General features: G+C 44.9%; 2 protein-coding genes across 5 annotated transcripts in view; both read left to right on the top strand.

The window, feature by feature from the left end:
• Positions 1–75: 75 nt before the first annotated feature.
• Positions 76–8,841, top strand: stn1 (STN1 subunit of CST complex). The gene is made up of 10 exons (XM_080847382.1): positions 76–159; positions 431–588; positions 1,185–1,280; positions 1,777–1,854; positions 2,155–2,343; positions 4,181–4,307; positions 5,307–5,469; positions 7,702–7,824; positions 8,160–8,232; positions 8,409–8,841. The coding sequence occupies exons 2-10, from the start codon at positions 456–458 to the stop codon at positions 8,564–8,566; spliced, it is 1,140 nt and encodes a 379-aa protein (XP_080703508.1). The 5' UTR covers positions 76–159; positions 431–455; the 3' UTR covers positions 8,567–8,841.
• Positions 8,842–9,706: 865 nt separating this feature from the next.
• The window catches only part of sh3pxd2aa (SH3 and PX domains 2Aa), a 117,357-nt gene continuing 104,903 nt past the window's right edge, over positions 9,707–22,160 (top strand). For all 4 annotated transcript variants that reach the window (XM_080847256.1, XM_080847255.1, XM_080847254.1 and 1 more), the window contains exon 1: positions 9,707–10,275. Coding sequence is in view for 3 of the 4 variants with exons in the window: in XM_080847255.1 (XP_080703381.1) it covers positions 10,204–10,275 (72 nt within the window). In the remaining variant the exon portion in view is untranslated. The remainder of the gene's footprint in view (positions 10,276–22,160) is intronic.

Here is a 22,160-nt window from a genome sequence, read left to right as displayed (position 1 = left end):
AGAGTGATACCTCTAACTCCAGGAAATGTTTTAGTCGGCCCGCTGTGAAACGAAAGAGTCATTTTCCCATTTTCCCGGGAAGTTGGTTTACCTACGGTACCTAAAAGACTGAAATAACGTTACCCTCTCAACGATGGCTTGTGTGAGATGACAAACGAGGTAATGGGTTAGCGATCACGCTCATTTTGGTCACACATAATGTAATATTAATGGATAAGAGCTGGGCCTTGTTTCGTAGTAGTTTACAAAACATCTCCATACATTTGTGGTCAACCAGTAAACTCAGTACGCAAACTCCATGTCATGAAAACGTAATTTGTGTAATAAACTCGTAGCCAGCGAGCCCTTCGTAGGCCTATATATTTCCTGATAACTAATTGCATTGTTGAAATAAAGACATGGTGAAATTTGTGCCTTGAATTTTACACAGCCTTTGCGATAGCTAATGCTATCATATGGAGGCAGATCAGGCTGCCTCTGAGGACGAGCCGCCCTCCCTGCTCTGGGGTCTGGATCCAGTGTTTTCAGCTTTTGCCAGATTGTACATCAAAGACATTCTTCTCATGAGGGAATCCCGCCAGGTCCCAGGTACCGTAGCCGTATCATTTAATCATCAGTCGTAACAGGATTCAATTTCTGATTCAAAGTTGCTGTATTAGCGTGACTGTTTAGATAAAGTGTTGCCAAACTAAAGCAAGTATGTTTCTTTAAACATTTTCCAATGACCGACATGCACACACAAACAAACAGTCACACACATACAACATTAAATATAAAACGTAAATCAAGTACAATGGTTGGTTTCACTAAACTAAAGATTATATTAGTAACCATACAAAGTAACAACAAAGTGCATCATACACCTGACACATATTTGTTGAGATTGATTGCTACCTGCAGTTATTTCTCTCAACATTGCAAATCCAACATGCAACTTTTAGAGTGTAAGACATGTCTGTCTGTTGGTGTTTGGTTGGGTAGTTTGGATTGGCTTTAAGTGTATCACAGAGTCTACTACAATGGAATATTGCATTCTGTTTGCTGGCTTTTTTTGTCCCTGTATATATAACTCCTTCAGGTCTACATTTCATATCCAGTTATTTCTTTCTTTATTTCTTATGGCAGTTACACTAGATTCTGATAAGGAATGGTGCAAAATACATTTGTTTTATTACATACCACAGGCATTTACCTCTACAAATCTCATCCAATATTCCAAGTCGATATTCTGGGGACTGTTGTGTTTAAACGTGAGCGGGAAGACTTCTACAGCTATGGAGGTAAAGGAATCAACATTGTACATGTGACAGATTGTTATACAGCAGGAAGGTAATGGGCAACGCAATGTATTTTGGTTACTTCCTTGAATTTTACACTGAAATGGTACTCCATTACTCTAAGACAGGTGTGTCAAACTCAAATACACAGAGGGCCGAAATAAAAAAAAAATGGGTGTAAGTCGAGGGCCGGACAGTGGGACAAGCGCTCCCTAAATGTACGTTTGCTACCAACGTGAGGACAGTGCATTGTGGGACTTGCAGTATTTGTGGTGCGTTCAACATACCAGCGGCCGCGGCAGACAAGCTCTGATAGATAAATAGATGGATACTTTATTAATCCTGAGGGAAAATTAGGCAAACCAAATAAAATGTCACTTTTTGCAACATTCTGAGGAGCTGGCGGGCCAGATTAAATGGCTTGTCGGGCCTGATCAGGCCTTGAGTTTGACACATGTGCTCTAAGACATATAATTATCTTTGTGCATTGTTTCCCTAGTTGACGATGGAACGGGGGTTATTAATTGTCTGTGCTGGAAGGCAGCAAAGTGGAAGGAGCCAGAAGAATCATTCAAAGGTAAGTTAGAGCTTCCATCTTCATGGTTAATCTGCCGTATATAATTAAATTTGTTTATTATATCAGTTTATTTGTTGCTGTATTCGTGTTGGCACACCAGTGGCAAACTATGTTATATTTCTTTGAAAGCAATATTTTAACAAAGTCAACATGGTATCTTTGACTGCAGATGCATAAAAAAAAAACCCTAAAATCCCAATGTTCATTGTGCTATGTGTAGATATAGGCAGACTTACCAGTCCCTTCTGATAAAGGACTCAAATTAATGTAAACCCTCACTGCACTTGACCTCTTCTCCAGCAGGGGGCAGAGCAGCAAGCAGCTCGTCTGCCGCGGGTCCTTCAGGGGGTTTTAACATTGAGGAGCAGCTGAGGCGGCTGCGGCAGGCCCAGCGCGGCGCCTCCATGCTGGAGATCGGGGACCTGCTGCGGGTGCGTGGCTCCGTCAAGACCTCCAGGGGCCAGAGGGAGATCATGTCGTCCAACTTCTGTGAGTCGAGAACATGCTAAGACACACACACACACACACACACACACACACACACACACACACACACACACACACACAAAATGCTGCAAGCATATCTGAGAACAATTACCATAAAATCTGTCTGGGCAAGGCAAAAAGCATCATCAGGGATGCATCCCACCCTAACACGGACTTTTTACTCTCCTCCCATCGGGCATGCGTTTCAGCAGCCTTTTTCCCGCACCAACAGGCTCAGGATGAGCTTCTTTCCTGAGGCTGTGACTCTGCACTGTGTCAATACTTTTATATTTGCAGTTGCTCATTCTTGCACAGGCTGAACCTCTCGCGTTGTTCGGAGTACTAGTATTTACATTGCAAATACAACCAAATGTAATTTTTTTTTTTTGTCTATACTGTACATACAACCCTTATAATATACACTCCTCTCTCCAACTCTGTTCACTTAACATATTTAATATACTATATCCACATATTAAATATATTATACATATTTAATATGCAGCACACACTTCTTATTGGCACGCTCACACATCAGATTTAAACATTTGCATGTTCAGGCACCTGTGAAAGCACGTGCAGGTGTGAATATGCAAATCATTCAGACTTGATGAAAAGTTTCCTTCCAGACAGTTTTGCATTTTAGTAAACAAAAACCAGTACCAACTTTATTTTATGGTGCAAGAAATGTATTAAGGGCTTGTAGAACCTGATAATGTAATAATTTCCTGATAACGTAATAACCCTGATAATGTAATAAAAAATCCCTCATAAGTCCCTAAAAGATGTAATAAAACCTGATAATGTAATAATATCCCAATAATGTAATAAAGTGCATTTCCCAATAATGTAACAATCGCCATACCAATAATGTAATAAAATGTTACATTAATTGGAAGTTATTACATTATCAGGTTAGCCTCAATTTTGCAGAACCTGATAATGTAATAAATTCCTGATATTGTAAAAACTTTGGTCAGTGCATGATGTTTTGCAGTATATAGTGTAATTTTTAAGGGACATTGCCACACAAAATCAAAAGAGAATTTGATATAAATCAAATAGCAAAATGTCAGCTATTGATGATCAATGAGGACTTAGAAACTCAATGTTCTATGTGCCCATTAGCTGCCAGTCTATAACATACCAAAATGTTCTTATTTTTTCTCTATTAGTTGTTTACCACTGAATATCCCTTTCACCATTGTACAAATTGTGCATTCGCAATCATATAAAATAAATACTGTATCTGATAATAGTGAAGCAGCAGGTCTCTGGACAGCTTCACTGTTTGGACCTCTGAAACTGGAGACCTGATGCTACAGCACCAACCAAAGTTATTACAATATCAGGTAATTATTACATTATCAAGTTCTGCAAAATTGAGGCTAACCTGCACTTTATTACATTATCGGGGTATTATTACATTATCAGGTTTTATTACATGTTTTAGGGACTTATGAATGAATTTGTATTACATTATCGGGAGTTATTACATTATCGGGAAATTATTACATTATCAGGTTCTACAGGGCTTTTAAAATGTTTAGATTTGTTTGTAATGAAAATGCTAACATTTGGTTTTTGGTACATGCCCTTTGAAGGAGAGGGCAAATCTTCAAATAAAAAAATGTGTCAAACTGACTTCAAAATCATCCAAAAAGCAACACCAATACACGTTATTAATCACATCATGGCGTAGGTAAGGGCAGACTGCTGGTAGCTAGTATACTTCAATGGTCCTGGAGATGTTGCCATGGAGATGATCTAAATCATGATGTTAATTAAGCCTGCCTCGCCTATGGCCATCATGTGTTTTGTCGTGTGTGATGTGTTGCAGATAAGGTGAGTGACCCGGTGATGGCGCTGCAGATCTCCTGGATGCAGGAGCTGCCTCAGCTCTACCGGAGATGCTACCAGAAACCTTTCCCCCTGTCTGATGGAGAACCAGGCACCTCTGCTACAACGTAAGCCTTCGGTAGCACTGACTCAACAGTGTGTGTGTGTGTGTGTGTGTCCTCTGTTGTAATTGGCCTGCATTCTTCAGATATGCCTCTAACCATGGGTAATGTAAGGATTGTACACTTTCTGCTGCAAGTACACTTTCAAGGTTAGCGAAGTAGCCTGTGGGTCTGGAATTTAACAAAACATTCTTGTAAGAACAAGTCCCTAGAGACTTACATATTTTTGCTTCATCTTCCATGCTACTGCCTCTTTCAGCTGTGTCCTTCATCTGAAATAACAATGCTAGTCTATTTTACACAAATGCCACACTAAAACCACGCAAGCAGCAATCGTGCCTGCACTTGAATTCTTCACTCAGCGAGACGTTTGAGCTGTTTTCATTTGATGGCGGCCCTCCTTAGGGGTACCCAGTGCGGTCACATGCTATGGCTCTCGGAATCCTGCTGTAGTTCCTAGAGCACAGTCACCTGTGTATTACAATACACACATGTGTTCTAATGCACTGAGTTCTAAAGACCACACATGCACATAGGCATGCACAGCTGCACACATATGGCCTAGAGCCCACACACACACACACACACACACACACACACACACACACAAGCATGCATCCACGCACGCACGCACATATTCAAACACATAATGGGTCTGACAGGGCAGCCCGGAATCTGTTAACATACCCACCTTCGTGCACACATGGTATGGTAATTGTACAGCCAAGTGTCATGTTTTCTGGTATATCGCTGAAATGTTGTGCAATTGCAGTGGTTTGTTGGACTTATCCTAAATATCAGGTGATCCGGGCTTGATGGGTTTAATCGTAGCAGCTTGTTGGCTTTTATCTTTCATGTTCTTTAACGTGTTATTGTTTGTTGGTTTTGTGTTACAATTTCATATACATATAAGCAATGTCTTCTTCAATGTCAATCTTTGAGCTTTTGCGGTAAAAGTGGTTGTCAGCCTATTGAGCGCATGCGTTTGCCTCTTCACCACCGCAGCGCCGGTGGACAGCCATCCTTCTCCTCTCTTCTCGGTCGAGCCACTCAGACACTCAGGGACTTCCTGCGGGAGAAGGAAGTGAGGCGTTTCCGTCCGTACGACGTCGAGCACCTGTTGCTCCCTCTCGTCCCTCAGCTGCCCCCCCTGACAGGAAGTGAACAGGTGAGCAGAAACTCAGGAAAGGCTCCTCTCTGTTCTCTATCACTCTCTCCTCTCTCCTCTTTCTCCCTATCTCTCTCTCTCCCTATCTCTACCTCCCTCTCTCTCTCTCCCTCATCCTCTCTCTCCCATTGAATGAGGAGGGATGCATGAGCCATTTAGAACCAAGCCATTTAGAACCGCAAACTACAGTTTATGGAAACTACATTTGTGCCCAAATATACTGTACATTTGCATTCTCTCAAAGGTTAAATGATGTCTTCATACTGGCTTGTCTGTATGACTTTAATAACTTTGTATTGTCCCACCTGGCTGTTGCATTTTTTTTTAGCACATCTGTTGATCAACTCAGTCGTGTATTAGGTTCATAACTGCACTACATAACCCACAAGGGTCCTGCCATGGGGTAACAGCGGTTCAGATGATGGAGGAGTCATTTAGCAATCAGAAGGTTGCTAGTTTCATCCCGACGACTCCTCATCAAGTGTCGAAGTGTCTGTGAGATGTCTGAGGCATTCATGTGTAAAGTGCTTTGAGTGTGCTCTATGAGTAGAAGAGCGCTAAATAAATGCAGTCCATTACTATGTCCACGGAGTTGCTCTTTTCAAACAACGTCTAGACTACCTTTTCAGGTTGTGTAAAAAAAAAATTGTGTCCATATCTTTAAAGCGCTAACCTTAAAGCGATCACTCATAACAGTGTATATTAATTCATTTATTACACGTTTATAAATCTTGAAGTAACATTTTGCAACAATTTGACACTTTAATTATATGGTTTTATAGCCATCCAGGATATTCCCTATGTAGTTCTGTGTTCCCGGCTGGAACACCCTGCAAAAAATGGAAGACAAGCTTTCACAGCATGACATTGCCAGCGATACAGCCAAAAGACACCAGTTAGTGTGTTGGTAAGCTTATATCAGTTTTATCTGGGCTGTTGGTGGTGTTTGCAAGGTTTTTGCAGACCTTTTAGGTAGTTAGCTTGCTAGTTTTGGAACAGAACTCCTTATTGCTGCTTTAAGTTTTAATGCCTTATTCAAATATATTTGTTTATAATTGTTATGTTTTATCACAGTTTGTGTCTTGGAACACACAGCACCTTCCTCTTATCCTGCCCCCCAATTTTTAGTTTGCTTTAGCAACTCACATGGATCGCCTCCCAGATCCCCTGCCCTTCCAGAACCTTCTGAAGACTCCATGTTAGATGACGTGATCTCCAACACCATCACATGCTTGTACCCATATACATCCGCTGTGTAACACAGTAACTGTTGGGTATAAATAGACTGAACATGTAACCGTTTATAGCATGATGTGGGTGTTTTGTCTTTCATTGCGCCTTCCATGGTAACGACTCGAGACAACAACAAAAAAAACACACAACTTTAATTGTAATCCTACCCTTGATCAAAGCCTGCAGAATGAAGGAAAGCGGTATACGTTCAGAATGTCCATCTTCTTTTCCTTTGATCTTATGTTAGTTAGACCAAATCGCCCGAAGATTATGTACTGTGTCTTCATGCCTCTGACGTGTATAAGCACACATTAACTCAGCAGGAGTCTTGCTCTCTAAAACGCATGCCCAAGTTTGTTTGTGCTTTTATATTGTGTGTGGGTAGGTGCGGGTTAGGCTACCTGTTTGTGAACAACAAACATGTCACCACGCTAACTAACTAACTCAGCCATGTTGTTTTTGTTTTGTCTTTGATGGAGTGTGTGTGGGGGTGGGGTGGAGGGGTGGAGGGGGGTGCAACATTTGGTAATGCTTGCGCCAATGAGACTGTGTGTGTGTGTGTGTGTGAGTGGTGTTTGTGTTATGGATCAAGGGGTGACAAGATTGTTGGATCTGAATTGGGAACGCAATCATGCTGTTTCCGTTGGGGCGAACATGTAAAGCAGTGCATGTTTCACCGTGGGAAGCCAGCACACATGTTTGTGTTTGGCAGTGTGTTTTTAGAGTAGGCGTTCAGGAGGCAAAGGCAACTGGGGTGTCTTCATGAAAAGACTGCTGGCACAGTTAACGAATATGACTAGTGTGACTACAGCCTATGTGTGTGTGTGTGTGTGTGTGTGTATAAACATGTGTGTTTGTATGTGTGTTTCCACATGTGTTCACATCTGTGTGTGTCTGGGCAGTCATGTGTGTGTGTGTGTGTGTGTGTGTGTGTGTGTGTGTGTGTGTGTGTGTGTGTGTGTGTGTGTGTCCGCCTGTTTGTGTGTCTTTTAATTTAAGGCTTCAGCAGCGGGGCCCTCGGTTCCCTCACACACACGCCACCTCCTCAGCGAGACGCTCCGGATCTTACAGCAGGAGGGAACCCTGTTCCGCCGGGTGCTCTCTCAGGACGAGCTCTATCACGTAAGGTTCCCGTACGCTAACATGAGAACACACTCACAGTGGACATGGAACACGGAAGTTTCCTGGAACATCAAAAAAAGGTTCCTGGAAAACCACAGAACACTTCTTCTCAGTCAGGTATCTGTTCCAAACAGTAGGTCTTGGAACAGTTCAATGAAATGGCCTAAGGTGCACACGTTTTTTACAGAATGAGAACATAAGGGTAGTTTAAAATAAAGGGGATTTAACAACTAATCTCAATGTGTGTTTATTTTATATTGAATAGCGTTTTTTGTCACTTTTCAACTCCTGGTCATTTGTACTGATCTTTAGCTTATGAGGTGTCTGTCTCCTAGGTAACTGAACAGGACAAAGACCTTCTGATGGCCATTAGGGACGTGATCCAACAAGACTCCAAGCGGCAAAAATGTAGGTCACCCCTTTTTCTACCATGTCATTGCTCAGGCCGACCTGCCTTGGCTATCCGAAAACCGTATGACCGCACATGTCCTGTCAGAGAGAGGGGGGTGGAGAGAAAAGGGGTCCTTTTGTGTTCTGGAGGGAATCTGGTTACTCTTGACGGTAATGATCACTTCCTATTCCAGACGCGGAGAAGGGCTGCCACATCCTGCACATCCTTTCCAGCGTGAGGCGCCGCTACAGCCAGAGCCTGAGTCGAGAGGCCCTGGAGGTCGCGCTCCGCTTCCTGGAGAGCAGCAGTGACATCATCAGCACCAGCAACTGCCACTACACCGTCGTCTGACTGCCCCGGCGATGGAATTTTGACGGCAAAGCTGCATCCATGTCATGTGCATCCGTTCAGGCCAGGGGCAGAATTTTTGCAACAAAGCCAGAGCGGTGAAGAAAGCTGAGACTATTCCCAACCAATACCAGAATTTCATGGCAAGGCCATAGCAGTGACAATCTCTGTGTGTGGACGGTTTCCTGTTTTTTTTTTTTTTTTACTTACTTACTTTTTGCTCAACCACAGTAAAGTTTTAAACATGGTGCCAGGTGGCATTTTTTTTTAAAGGTAAATTAAGGAAGATGGTAAAAAAAAAGTTTGAGTCTGATTTCTGTGGAAGTTGTATATGCTTTGTTAAATCATGCACTAAACATTTTTCAAATCACATTCGAAAACGTGACATTTTTGTCTTAACTTTAAAAGTGACGTAATTCATTAATTGATTAAAACCTGCTATTTCGTCATGTTAAATTGGGCACCGAATCAGTAGGGTGTTCGACCTGCCACGAGGGGGGGACATTTATGCGTTGCCTAATAAATGTTTCACCGTCTCTGAGGAATAGCTGTGTCTATCAGCTTCCTCGTTTCCTATTCTTGTATCGGCTTATTGCCGATGGACAGTAACAGTAGCCTACAACTTTAGCTTGTAAGAGTGTACAGTTGTCGAAACGAAGAATGAAAATAAATATTTGTATTATTTTGTACGTGGCTTTCTGGCTGGTAGCCTATTGATTCATATCTAATAAATAGAATATGGATACACATCATTTAATAAAACATGCCTAAGTTCACGAAGGCTACTGCAGTTAGCCCTGTGTTTCCATGCTTAAGTATCTACCCCCTGGCAACTGCTATCCCGTTGATATATTGTGCTGTACTGTCGAGGTAAACAGCCATTGAAATGACAGTGTTTCCTTTAGTGTTGGTCAAATCAAGCCCGCCCGCACCAAATTCACCCTGTTCGTGATGCGGAGGAGGACTTCGGCGTCTTATTACCAACAACCAACCCAGTTCTACGCGGCGAGGTTTCCCAGCCCAACTACAACAAGCGAACTCACGTCAAGCCCAGCCCCGTTGCCCGAATCGCTTTGCGCTTCCTCCTGCCCAATGCCTGCAAGTCTCTGCAAGCAGCATTTGGCGGTCAATGCGCCGGTCTTTTTTAAGTGCCCCGAGCAAGATTAAGAAGCACCCCTAGACAGGAGTATTGTGGTCAACACAAAGGACGAGCGCCAGCCCCCTCGGGCGAGAAAGGTGATCGCTTCTTCATCACGCTTCACGAGCCGCTGACGCTGCCCCGGTTCCGAGTGGAGACCTTAATTTGGATTCAGCTGACCGATGTAGGGGAAGACAACATAGGTGGCTTGTTGTCAGATATTACATTCGAGCGTTTCGTCCATCTGGACCGTTAGAAGTTTTGGCTTACAAGCTGTCCAACGTGCAAATACACGCACATCAGCTGGGATTTTTTCCCCTGTTACTGACCACGGAGCGAAGAGAACAATCGAATGCCTTCATTGAGAAGACCGCGACAAACACCATCGGATCTCTTCGCGATTAGTAACCACTTCTTCGTGGGTTCAGAAGACAAAGCGCCTTCTTACCTGAATTAGACCCCATCTACAGCTCTTTAAACCTACCTGCTTGAGCTTTTCAAGATGCAGCTTCGGACAGTTTTGGATGTAAAAGTGGTAGATGTGGAGAAGAGACGTCACCCCTCAAAGCATTACGTGAGTGTTTTACCTGTGCACACTTAACCTATACGAGTATCCCGGCTACAACAAACTATCTATTAATGTCTAGATTAATCTGTCTTTATAAACTACGGATGTGTCGCTACTAGGCTAATATCGTGAACAACAGCCTATGTTTGAAGGAAAGTTTGAATTAGTGTGAACCACCTGTATTAACTAATTCATAATCACTTAGTCTATTTATTTTAAATAATGTCTTGATTTTGGAAGTAATGACGATATGATCTTCAAAACATGACACAGTAATTTGCCCCGTTAGACGGTGTTTTTCTTTAGTTAAGAACACTGTCATTGGATATCATCTTCTGACATGTGTTGTAAACATTCAATCTACATTGTAACCTGATGATAGCGGGATTTAGAGTACACTCTCCTCAGTTGCTTTAAGACTCACATTCTTTTAGTTTGTGCTAACAGTCACACCCCCTCAAGCATAGCCGCAGCATAGACTGTTCATGCACAATGCAGAGGTTCTCCCCACAGATAGTTATGGCCTCTCAAATCTGGGCGCATAAAAAACTAAAATGTGATGCTCTGTTGCACGTTGATCTTGTGCTCATCCACGCTCATGTACCCCGTAGCAAATTGTCTGTGACTTGCTTTGTAACTTGCACTCTGTGACCTACACAGCACATGTTCTCTCTTCTTCAGAGAGCTTTGATGACATCAGTACAGTTACGCTCTGTTGCGGGTTATCAGTGCAAAGCCACTTCACGCTCTGTAGAGGTTCACATCAGAAGTTTTTGCCCAGTTGTGTCTTGGAAATTGGAAGGGCTGATTTTGTCCTAGTTTCTGCACATCTCAAGGGAGTTACCCCCCCCCCCTTCTTTCCCTCCTTCTCTCTCTCTCCTTCTGTGTGTGAATGTTGGTGTGTGTGTGTGTCGGTCTGTGTGTGTGTGTCGGTCGGTCTGTGTGTGTGTGTGTGTGCTTGTGAGTGAAATCAGCGAGAGACGTTAAAGAGCAATCCCTTGCCTCTTCACTGGAACTCTGGTCTACAGGGAGAAGGAGTAAGAAGCTTGCATGCGTATAGTGTGTGAGACTGCAGCTGGAAATGCTTATCCTATGAGAAGAAGAAGAAGAAGAGAGAGGGAGAGAGTGTACTGGATGGGAGGGCAGAGGAGGGGATAAACCCACATCCTCTTGTTTTATTCCATTGAAGTGGTGACGGGGGGGGGGGGGGGGCGGGCTAACTTCCTGCGCGGGGCTGGGGAGCTGCTGACATCCAGATTGTACAGAGGACTCCCATTTCCTTCTGGGTAATGGACTGACAAAGTGGAGTGCACTGAAGTGCTGGAAGAACCTGTCCTACCGGCCACTCGGTCAGTCAGTCGGTCACTCACATAAAGTTCCTGAGGTCTGTGTGTGTGTGTGTGTGTGTGTGTGTGTGTGTGTGTGTGTGTGTGTGTGTGTGGGTGGGTGTGGGTGTGGGTGTGGGTGTGTGTGTGTGTGTGACCCAGTAGCAGCAGCCACCCATACAAAGAGTCTCCTCGAAGGTAAAGGTTGACTTATGTTAGTTCTGTGCTTTGTGTGTTTCCTAATGGCTAATGGCTCTCAGTCGCTCATAAAGGGGCTACTGAGAGTTGAGACTGTCTGAAGTGGTTTGTGTGTGTCTGTGTCTGTGTGTGTGTGTGTGTGTGTGTGTGTGTGTGTGTGTGTGTGTGTGTGTGTGTGTGTGTGACCTGAGTGATTGAAGGGCTATGTGAATAAGACAGTTGAGTGAGAGAAATAAAAAAGGTCTCCTGGTCCACTCTCGCTAAAACAGTGATTTTATTTTCTAATGCTCAAAGGTGCTGTGTTGTTTTGTGTGCTTTTGTTTGTTTGTTTGGTCGTTTTTATAAGCAGCTCGACAATCAGCTCCCCTGCTGTAGCTGTTCCAGCTCTGCTCATAAAAGTCCACGGAGTTACTAGCCTCACGTCATGGTTTAACAGGGACGCCCGTCAAAAAAAAACTATTGTTCGCTCACCATGAGAACCACTCAGTCCACCACTCACCAGCCAGACCACACAATAAGTCCAGCTGTTTGTGGGAAAGAGAGAGCGAGAGAGGGAGAGATAGAAGGAGCGAGGGAGAGGGTTTTCTTTCTTTTTTCCCCACTTTATCCACATTATTCTCTTCCATCCCTCTGTTCTCTGTTAAGGTATGATAGAGAGTGATGGGAGTAGGCTGGGTTGGGCCTCTCTTGTACCCAAGGGGGATTGTTTTGCCATGGGGGGGGGGGGGGCAGGAAGGGGTACAGGGTGTTTGGAACAAGGTGGGTGTGGCTGGGGTTGGTGGGAGGTGGGAGGGGATGGACGGGGTGACAGACAGGGGACACCTTGCTGATGTGCGTCAACAAGGGCCATTGTGCCAGTGTTTGACAAGGGGGAGTTAGCGCTCAGTGTGTGTGTGTGTGTGTGTGTTTGTGTGTGTGTGTGTGTGAGTGTTTGACAAGGGGGGGTTAGCACTATGTGTGTGTGTGTGTGTGTCAGAGGGATGTATGTGTGTGTGTATCGTGGTAGAAGTGTGTTCTATGTTTACTGTGCTCCCTGTCACGTCACCATTAACACCAGCCACCGACCCCAGCACCCCCCCCCCCCCCCCCCCCCCCCCACGCCCCTTGAGGAAAAGCCCTCCGTCATCGGGCAGGAAGTTGGGGAGGAAGAGGCATGAGAACCGCTTCCATGAGAACTCACTCCCTCGCTCGCGTGGACTAAACCACTCCACCGATCTTGTCGACAGCTGCCGCCTGTCAGCGCAGCTTCTGTCAGTTCTCCGCGTCCACGTTCTGTTCTGTTCTCGCTGTCCTCTATCCACTCGGGCACCGCCAGGTCACGTCTTGTCGTGTCACCCGTTCTTCGCCATCTGTGAGGCCCCAGCTGCCTTTGGCGCCAGGGCAGACGAGTCCCAACATGAATTGTGTGTGCGTGTGCGTGTGCGTGTGCGTGTGCGTGTGTGTGTGTGTGTGTGTGTGTGTGTGTGTGTGTGTGTGTGTGTGTGTGTGTGTGTGTGTGCGTATGTGTGTGTGTGTGTGTGTGTGTGTGTGTGAGTGTGCCCTAACCTCACCTCTGGCAGCACTGTTCTGAGCAACTAGCAGCCCACTAAAGAGCACAAGATGGAGACCATCTCTCCACAGAGGAGTCATACGGATCTTAACATTCCCAACACTGACAGCCTCTGTGCGTTCCTGAAGAGCCGAGGTGTCAGAGGCAAGGCACCAGCTGGGAACAGCTGATAGAACTCTCTCTACACACCCATGGCCCCCCATGTGAATGCCTAGTGAATGCCTAGTGAATGCCTAGTGAATGGCAGTTACGCCTTCACAGTGACATTTGCATGTTGCAGCTGAACTGGTGGAGCACAGTGTCTGAAAATACCAAGACCCACTGGATGAAATTACTGAGTGTCTTTCAAGTCACTTTGGGTCAATAAATGAATATGAAAAGAGACCATCGTGTTAATATTCTAATGCTGGTTGTTCTGCATTTTAGTTAAGTGACAACAGTGATTTTTCAGTATCGTGGCTCAATAGGTAACTATAATGCCTTTAGTTCTAAGGTCACGGGGTCACTTCCTATGTGGTCTGAAGAACCCAATACATTATTCACCTTCAGTGTATTTCAAGTGACTGTCTGCAGCCAGGGGAGAAAGCAGTCGCCCCGCCCGGCCTCAGACCTGGGTCTCCAGGGCCGTGACCCTTGCACTCTGACCCTGACACCAAGCAGTCAGACTCATTGGTATGGCAGGCAGAGCTCATATTCAATGGTGGTGTCTAGGGATGTGCTGGTAACACTTTTTCAGACTATGAGTACTTTGTGTACTTGCTGATACAAAATACAGACAGACACGAATACTTAATAAAGCAGGGTTTGTACCATAAAAATAACAATGACTGTCAAAATTCAATGAATTTGTAGACTGGTTTTATTTTCATCAGATACACTCTGGTTGTTATAAAATAAAATATGAATATTAAATCAAATCAAATGTATAACAGCAGGCTATTTCCATAAACAAGTGTATTTTTGGATTGAAATATCCTGCTGTTATACATTTGGTTTGATTTTATATTCATATTTTATTTTATAACAACCAGAACGCATCGCCTGTACTCTGTAAACAAAACAGTGTCATCGGTGCGTGGTATCAGAGAATGTTTTTGAGTATGCGTACAAGTACATGAGCACAGTATGAGCCCGATACCTGATACTGGTATAGGTGTTGTTGATGCATTCCTAGTAGGGACGGTATTCCACCACACTGGGTATGAGCTCTTGAGGACTGGAGGTAGTGGAAGTGGGGCAAACTGACCTGGGAACTGCTAGTAGTAGCACTCTGTGCACCCACACAGAGTATGGTAGTGATATTTGTGTAGTTGCCACCTATACTGCCAATGTAAAGGGTATGGATTTCATATCAATTGAGTCAAATGAATGATAAAGCTATTGCACTTCTTTTCACTGCAATGTAGGTTTGTTGTAAATTAATGGATATTGATGGCTACAGATCTGAAATACTGTGCTGGTAGCCGGCATACATGGCCAGCATGACCTGATGACACAAAATCTACATGTGTCAACTACATGTGACAAACAAAAAAAAAATACATACAAACACATACAAATATTTTGATTTATTGAATATTTCTATTCATTTCACATAACATAGTCCTCCCCAACCCTCCCCTTCATACACCCACATGGGAAGTGTAAGACAAAATTAAAAACAATAGGAATAAAACACTCTTTAATGTGTACAAAGATTCCACTGTTTGGAACTGTGCTGCTTGGTCGCCTGCACCTGCCTCTACCACACTGGAATCTGCTGCTGCTGCCTCTCCCCCAACACTCTCACTCTCACCCTAACACTGCCGTCAGCTTCACCGGCTGACTGGAATTGAGAACAAGCTTGAATGTAGTTCGGCCTCTGCATTTCGTCTCACTGTTGACTGCAGTCTGTAATTTCATGTCAAATTAACTGACAGATGCTAACTTAAGGTACCTGTGGTGCTGTGCGTCTCTCTTCCTTATCCTCACGCCGTATTCTCTTAAAATATATTTAAATACTCATCTGATGAGTAAATGCATGCAAAATAGTAATATCTAAACTTTCTAACTGCCATTACCTGAAGAGAAAATCCTTAATGTAGCCAAGACAACTTTGCTGCATGTCACGCAATGGTCAAGTTACGTGTGCTGAATTCTTGAGACTTGGCACCTTATTTCTACCCCTTTCTTTCATAGAATTCAAAGGTACTACCAAACTCAGAGAACAGTTTCACAATATCTGGTCCGTGCTTGTAGAATATCCACTTTGTCCACTACTTCTAACGTAATACCACACAAAGCCTGTTTCTCTGTGTTTTTATGCAGAGCATGTGCGCTTGTTAATCGACAGTTCTTCTCTCGACCGATCGCGTATGGGAGGGGTAGAGCGAGGGAGAGCGCAATCTTTCGGACTGAAAAAAAAAATAAAAGTATGGTATATTATAAATATATTATATAACAATGCTAAAATGGATGGCCAAAAATTCTTTTGGCGGCTGTATATTATTAATATTCAAGTAACGTCTATGTGTGGGAAACACTGGATATGTAGCTATGCTATGCAACTTGAAGTCTATCATGTAAATGGATTTCAAGGCCGTGGCTAAAATGGCATACTGCTAATACTAAGGTCACAGGGTCAATTCCCTTGTGGCACAGGAACCAATCCATTTTCCACCTTCAATGTACCCTCAGAGACTTGGATAAAGGAGTGTAATCACTAAATGGATCAGAAACGCAGGCAGTCTTGTATTACTATGCATGCTTATTATCATGCATACTGATATTGTCCCTAGTGTCCCTTAAAATGCATTGCGATACAGAGGCTGAAATACACCTCAATAAAGTGTTAGTTAAAGGTAAGGCAACAGAAGAAGTGATGGTTTGAGTTGTTCATTTGGTTAAACTCTCCTCCTTATTATAAACAAATCCCCATCTATTTGTTTTGACTTGAATGTCATCTTCACTTGTCCCACTCTCAGTGAATCCCTCCCTTCCTCTCCTCTCCTCTCCTCTCCTCTCCTCTCCTTTCCTCGTCTCACCCCTCCTCTCTTCTCCTCTCCTCTTGTCTCTTCTCCTGTCCTCTTGTCTCTCCTCTCCTCCCCTCCCCTCCCCTCCCCTCCTCTCCTCTCCCTTCTCCCTTCTCCCCTCATCTCCTTGTCTCTCCTCTCTTCTCCTCTCTCCTCCTCTCCTCCTCTCTGCTCTCCTCTCTTCTCCTCTCCTCCTCTCCTCTCCCTTCTCCCCTCTCATCTCCTCTCCTCTCCTCTCTGGAAGTGTGCCTTGGGCCTGTCGGAGCGTGTGTGTTGTGTTTGCCTGTTGGCAGCTGGCTGAGCTGAGGAGCGCCATCACTCTTCAGCGCTCGAGGTGACATCATATAAGAAGATCCCATCTGCCAGAACAAACAACGTGTGTGTGTGTGTGTGTGTGTGTGTGTGTGTGTGTGTGTGTGTGTGTGTGTGTGTGTGTGTGTGTGTGTGTGTGTGTGGGGGGGTGTCCATCTGCAAGTGTGTTTTTATGTGTGTGTGTTTGTGAGAGTCTGTGAGACTGTGTGTGAGACTGTGTCTGCAAGCATCCTAGCGTGTGTGTGTGTGTGTGTGTGTGTGTGTGTCTTTGCGTCTCAGTGATGAAGAAATTACGTCGGCATATGCCTCAGGATGCTCAATAGCTCGTCTTTTTCATGGGAGAAGGAGTCAGTTCTCTCTCTTTTTCTGGCACTCACACCCAAACACACTCTTTTCTTTTTTTGTCTTTCATTCCCTCTCTCTTGCCTTTCTTTTCGTCTGAGTGATGGGAACCTGACCTTCCAGTTGATGGGTGAGGGGGAAAGAGAGGCCATGTCTCTCCCCACCGCCCCGCTCTCTCCCATGATGCCTCTCTTCTCAGACGTAGGGGAGAGGATGTGTCCACTGAATCAGCACTTTTTTCACCGTTCCCTCCCCACCCACCCCACGTCTCCAGGGAAGCGCTCTTTTGCACGGCCTGACATTTCCTGTTACCGACTTGGCCTGGGGGAAGTAGGAAGCATAGGGTGGTGATGTTTGGTGGTGGTGGTGGTGGGGAGGGGTGTGTTAAGGCACGGTTATGTGTAGAAAAGTTTTGTGGGTGGAGAAGGAGGGGCAGTTCGTAGTATGGAAATGATCTAACAGGATGACGGAGTTAAGGGTGGTGGTGGTGGGCTGTACAGCTTCAGAAACAATGCCCGCACTTGCGTAAATGAAAGGCGTTGGGGACTCTCCACCCCTTCCACCCCCCTGCCCCCATCCCTTCCCATCGAGAGGGATGTTACTCGAGCGCTCTCCCCTCTGCCAGCGATCGCGACCTGATTGTTTGGCAGTGCGTCTAAAGGATGTGAGGTCACTCGGCTATTAAAAGGGGTCAGCCATCATCGAACAATGAGGCCTGTGAAGCTCCATCCAGTGGCAGTGGTAGCTGTCAGAGGCATTATGATGTCATTAGCAATTTTAATGTGTGCAGGAATGTGAAGGACAGCGTGCTCGAGCCCGTTTTTTTCAAGTGCGGTGCTTCATCAAGGAACATCAGTGCGACCATTGTCTCTTTGTCTCATTGTCTCTGGGGGAAGTCCAGAGGGTCACAGAGTAATATCTGTAGATGACCAAGTGATGACCTTGAAGAGGCAGGATGTGTACAACAAAAGACTGAGCACGTTCTGACATAATCAATGTATATGATGTCTCACCTTGCTCTAAACTTGGGACAAACTCAGCCCAGTACATGGTTATTGGTATGTTCAGAAGATAATGTTGTCCTCTACTGTCCAACATCCTATGCTGAAGGACAGTTCAGTGGACAGTCCAGAGGCCAGGCGATAGGACAGTCCAGTGACTTTTAAGGGTCACCCTAACATTTTGAGCTCGTCTGCAAATGATCTCTGTCATTCTATGTGGTTCTGACGACAGAGCAGTAAAAGCTATCTTGGTAGAGCAAGCATATGGGGTAAAAAAAGAAAAAAGAAAAACTTTTTGGTGGCGAAGATGGCGGTTGCCTTTTTATTCGCTTCTTTAAATAGATCCTCTTAGGCGGGGTTCCGTGCATTTAGTGGCCAGGCCCGAAGTCTGTGCCCCACCAAGGTCCCTGCCAAAGTTCTTTTCTCCTCTTCACTGCTACGAAACGGAAGATTCCGGCACCTTCCTCAGCAACTGTAAGTGCTTTCTTTCTTGATTCTTAAACGCTCCAGGAAAAAGAGAAAACAACAAAAACAAAAAAACGTCTGCTTCTGCTTTGTATATTTTGAGGATGAATATTTAATGCTGATCGAGCTTGAACGGGCGCACACAGAAATGCTTGTCTCAGACGACAGTGAAGAAGATCGTATCGGCACATGACGTATTACCGAGCATGCCTCATGTTCAGAAAGGCCAGTGCTAATGTAATCCGCCGCTGCTGAACATTTGTATCGTTTTTTTCCCCTCTCTAGGTATTGATGTTTGCTGCGAAAGCTTCTTTTTTTCTCTTCTTGTTCAGAATGAATGAGCTCTTTGTCTTTTTTTTTTCTTCTCGAGCATGCATCTAATTGGAAACAACTGATGAACAGGCTCTTTCTCGTTTGAACTGGAAAATGTGAATTTATCAAGACAGAAAGAAGGAAAGAAAGAGAGAGAAAGGGAGAGAGAAAATGTGTCTGAACTCCCTCCTACTTTCACTACTCATGCGTAATTTTGTTCTTTCTGTTCTGCATGTGTGCTGTCAAGTTCCCTTGAGTTCATGGCTGCTGTAAGAAGGTCTGTTAGGTCATGGACACTTGTAATGCGATGTAGAAACAGTCCTGTACTTATCCTCATATCTGAACAGACAAGCTTTGAATTCTTGTCAGTGAATGCCAACAGCTATTTCTCCTCTCTGTTGATGTGCAGTAAACAGTGACAGCAGTGAAGAAACAAACTCCTTGTAAACTCCCAGGAGATTGTTCTCAGGGCTTCCTGTTGACTTGAAGCATCTGGCATGCTGGGATCACATGATTCAGAATGTGATGACTGTGTGTGTGTGTGTGTGTGTGTGTCACTGAGTGTGAGTGTGATGGCTATCTTCAGACCATCTGTGAAGCCAATTGGTTTGGATCCATGAGTAGGGTAACATATAGTACATAGAGTTCAGGTGGTCAGCAGGCTTTAAAAGCATGGTAATTGCTAGAATGTTGGCTCTTGCCCATGACCTCATGTACAGTATGGCTGTTATTGCGGTTGTGCACTAATGAATCCTGCACTCTCTGATGCATTGTGTTGTTTGAAAGGTTTAAGTGGCCATGTTAGATGTGTGCGTGTGTGTGTGTGTGTGTGTGTGTGTGGCTTGAATGCATCTGAAAGGAAGTGTCGGGAATAACTGCAACGCCGCAAAATGCCTTTCGCCTTCTAATCTGCCGTGCTACAAGTTAATCGTGAGATCTCTTTGTCTGACGTCCAGCTGGGAGACGTCAATGGCTGCCAATAAATGCTTTGTCAGATGGGATAGAAATCAGGAAATGATTCATAGGGGGCTGATTTTGAAGGAGTTTATTCTAGCATCAGGTAGATAATGAATTGTGGGATGTTGGATGACATTGCGTAACATTGCTTAACCTTTAAATATTTCTGAAGTCTTTGTTCACTACATTTAGGTTTGCCTGATTGTCTCTGCATTCACACTATTGGCCTTTGGGGAACTGCCAGTGGTCACTAGTGGCTATTACCCATGACATGAAATGATCATTTATATCATTATATTGTATTAATCGACATACATAGTAGTTCTCACCATCATCATTTGGGCGCTGGCTGTGGTTTGATCTGTGTCATTGGTGCCGCATCAGACGCTGTTGGAAATTCTTCATTAGTTGACTCATGTTCCCCTTGTCTCTCTCTCCCGAGTTACTAATACATGAGGAGTGACTGAAGCTCTTCCTCTGTTGTCTGATTCAGCCTCATCCTTGTTCTCCCTCACAGCACACACCCTCGCCCCCCCCCCCCCCTTTCCGACCGCTCACACATCTGAACACTTTGATGGGCCTCTGGTACAGCCGAGGCTGGGATGCTAGTACCTATGAGTGTGCTCTTGAGTTTCCTCTTCAGCAGGGCTCGGCCCGCGGGGAGGATTGCCACGCTGCCCGACCCGGTCCGTTTATACGTTAGTGACTCAAACCCACATCTGGACGACTGGCCTATTTTAGAACGCCAACTGGAATTTTCATTTCATCCTGAATAGTTCCCCTTTTTTAGTACATGTTCTCCTTTGTAAAAGAAACCACACAATAAGAGACAAAGACATAAAATTGACCTTAAATGCGTTGCCCCAACAAAGACACAAGACATAAAAACATGTGAATATAGTATGCTGTTCTCTACAAAAGAGGGATTAGAAGAAAGAAAAACACCGCCACCACCACCACCCAGGTCTACTGACTGCATTAGGACTGGGGTGGCATGTCTGTGCATGGCTGGTCAGGCCTTTGTGGAACCGGGCCCTGCTTGTGTTTTGGCGAGGCGCTGGCCCTTCTGTCTAAACATAGTCAGGCCCGGACACCACATCTTAATGCGGCACTTTGGTGTTTTTCATTTCAACCCACACTCCTTCCCAATGCAGGGAGTTAGTTTGCAGCCTGGCCTCACACAGGTCCCGGTCAAAATGGCGTCGTCCAGTTGCTGTGTTAGTAGCGCATTGAAGTGGTGTGGCTGGGTTTGAGCGGCCCTGAGAGTTTTAGGGGTTTCATTTTTGGCGGGGGGTGGGGTGGGGGTGGGGGGTTGATTATTTCTTGGGCGTGGGCTGACTGTGTGTGAGTTTGTGTGTGTGTGTGTATGTTTTCCGTTATGGTTGCCATGAGGACCGATCCATCTGCTCCGATCCGTCGAGTCTGCAGCTTTCTCTTTCTCTCACTGTTGCCGAAGCCTCTGAGGTGGTTTCTCCCTCTCTCTCTCTCTCTCTCTCTCTCTCTCTCTCTCTCTCTCTCCCTCTCTTTCTCACTCTCTCTCTCTCCCCCCCCCTCTCTCTCTCTTTCTCGCCCTCCCTCCTTCAGCATGGAAACTACAGCATGAGGGCCCAGCCGTCGACGGCACATCCCACCATGCTTTGCAAGCTGTGGACATTTCTTTAAAATGTAGTATGTGCGTGTGTGTGTGTTTCTTTTTATCTGTGTGCTGTATATGTAGAAGTGTGTGGTTGTGTGTGTATGTTTGAGCTCAGGCACATCTGTGTGTATATGTGCCTATGTATAAATCCTCTCCCATGCATACTCACTTGTATGCAACACATCTTTGCCTGCTTGGCATTTGGAACACGCGCGCATGCACACACACACACACACACACACACACACATACACACACACACACACACACACACAGTGTCAGATGAGTTGTACCTATTTTTGCTATGCGGAAACAGTTCCCCCCAACTCGAGTACTTTTTGGTATTCAGCATTCGTGTCCTTCGCAGCCAAGGTCTTTTTCCAGCGCCGGGTGAGGCTCTCGGAGTCCACTCGCGCCAGTGCTTATTTAGGCAGCGCTTTCACTCAAAGCCCTGCTCTGCGACTGACTCTAAAGAATACCATGCATTCCCCCTGACTTCCTGAATGGACATTTATTTGACATTTGGTCATAACCTAACAATATGAAAACCATTTTTTTGTGTGTTTTGGGTGGGTTTTTTTAAAGAGTTCTAAAACACGGCCAAGTCAATAAAACGTTGGGCGAGGATTTATGTGCGGACTTTCACACCAGGATCGAGTGTCTGCTGAAAGCATTGCAGCTGTGGCCGGTGCTACAGGTGTCATAATACAAACCGAGTGCTTTCGGTGCGTTTTCCGCAGCTCCGTAGTTTTGACCGAGCCTTCCAGTGCCACCGTCAGTACA

The sequence above is a fragment of the Sprattus sprattus genome (assembly GCF_963457725.1).
Source record: "Sprattus sprattus genome assembly, chromosome: 1".
Lineage (NCBI taxonomy): Eukaryota > Metazoa > Chordata > Actinopteri > Clupeiformes > Clupeidae > Sprattus > Sprattus sprattus.
This window is presented reverse-complemented; position numbering and strand designations above follow the sequence as displayed.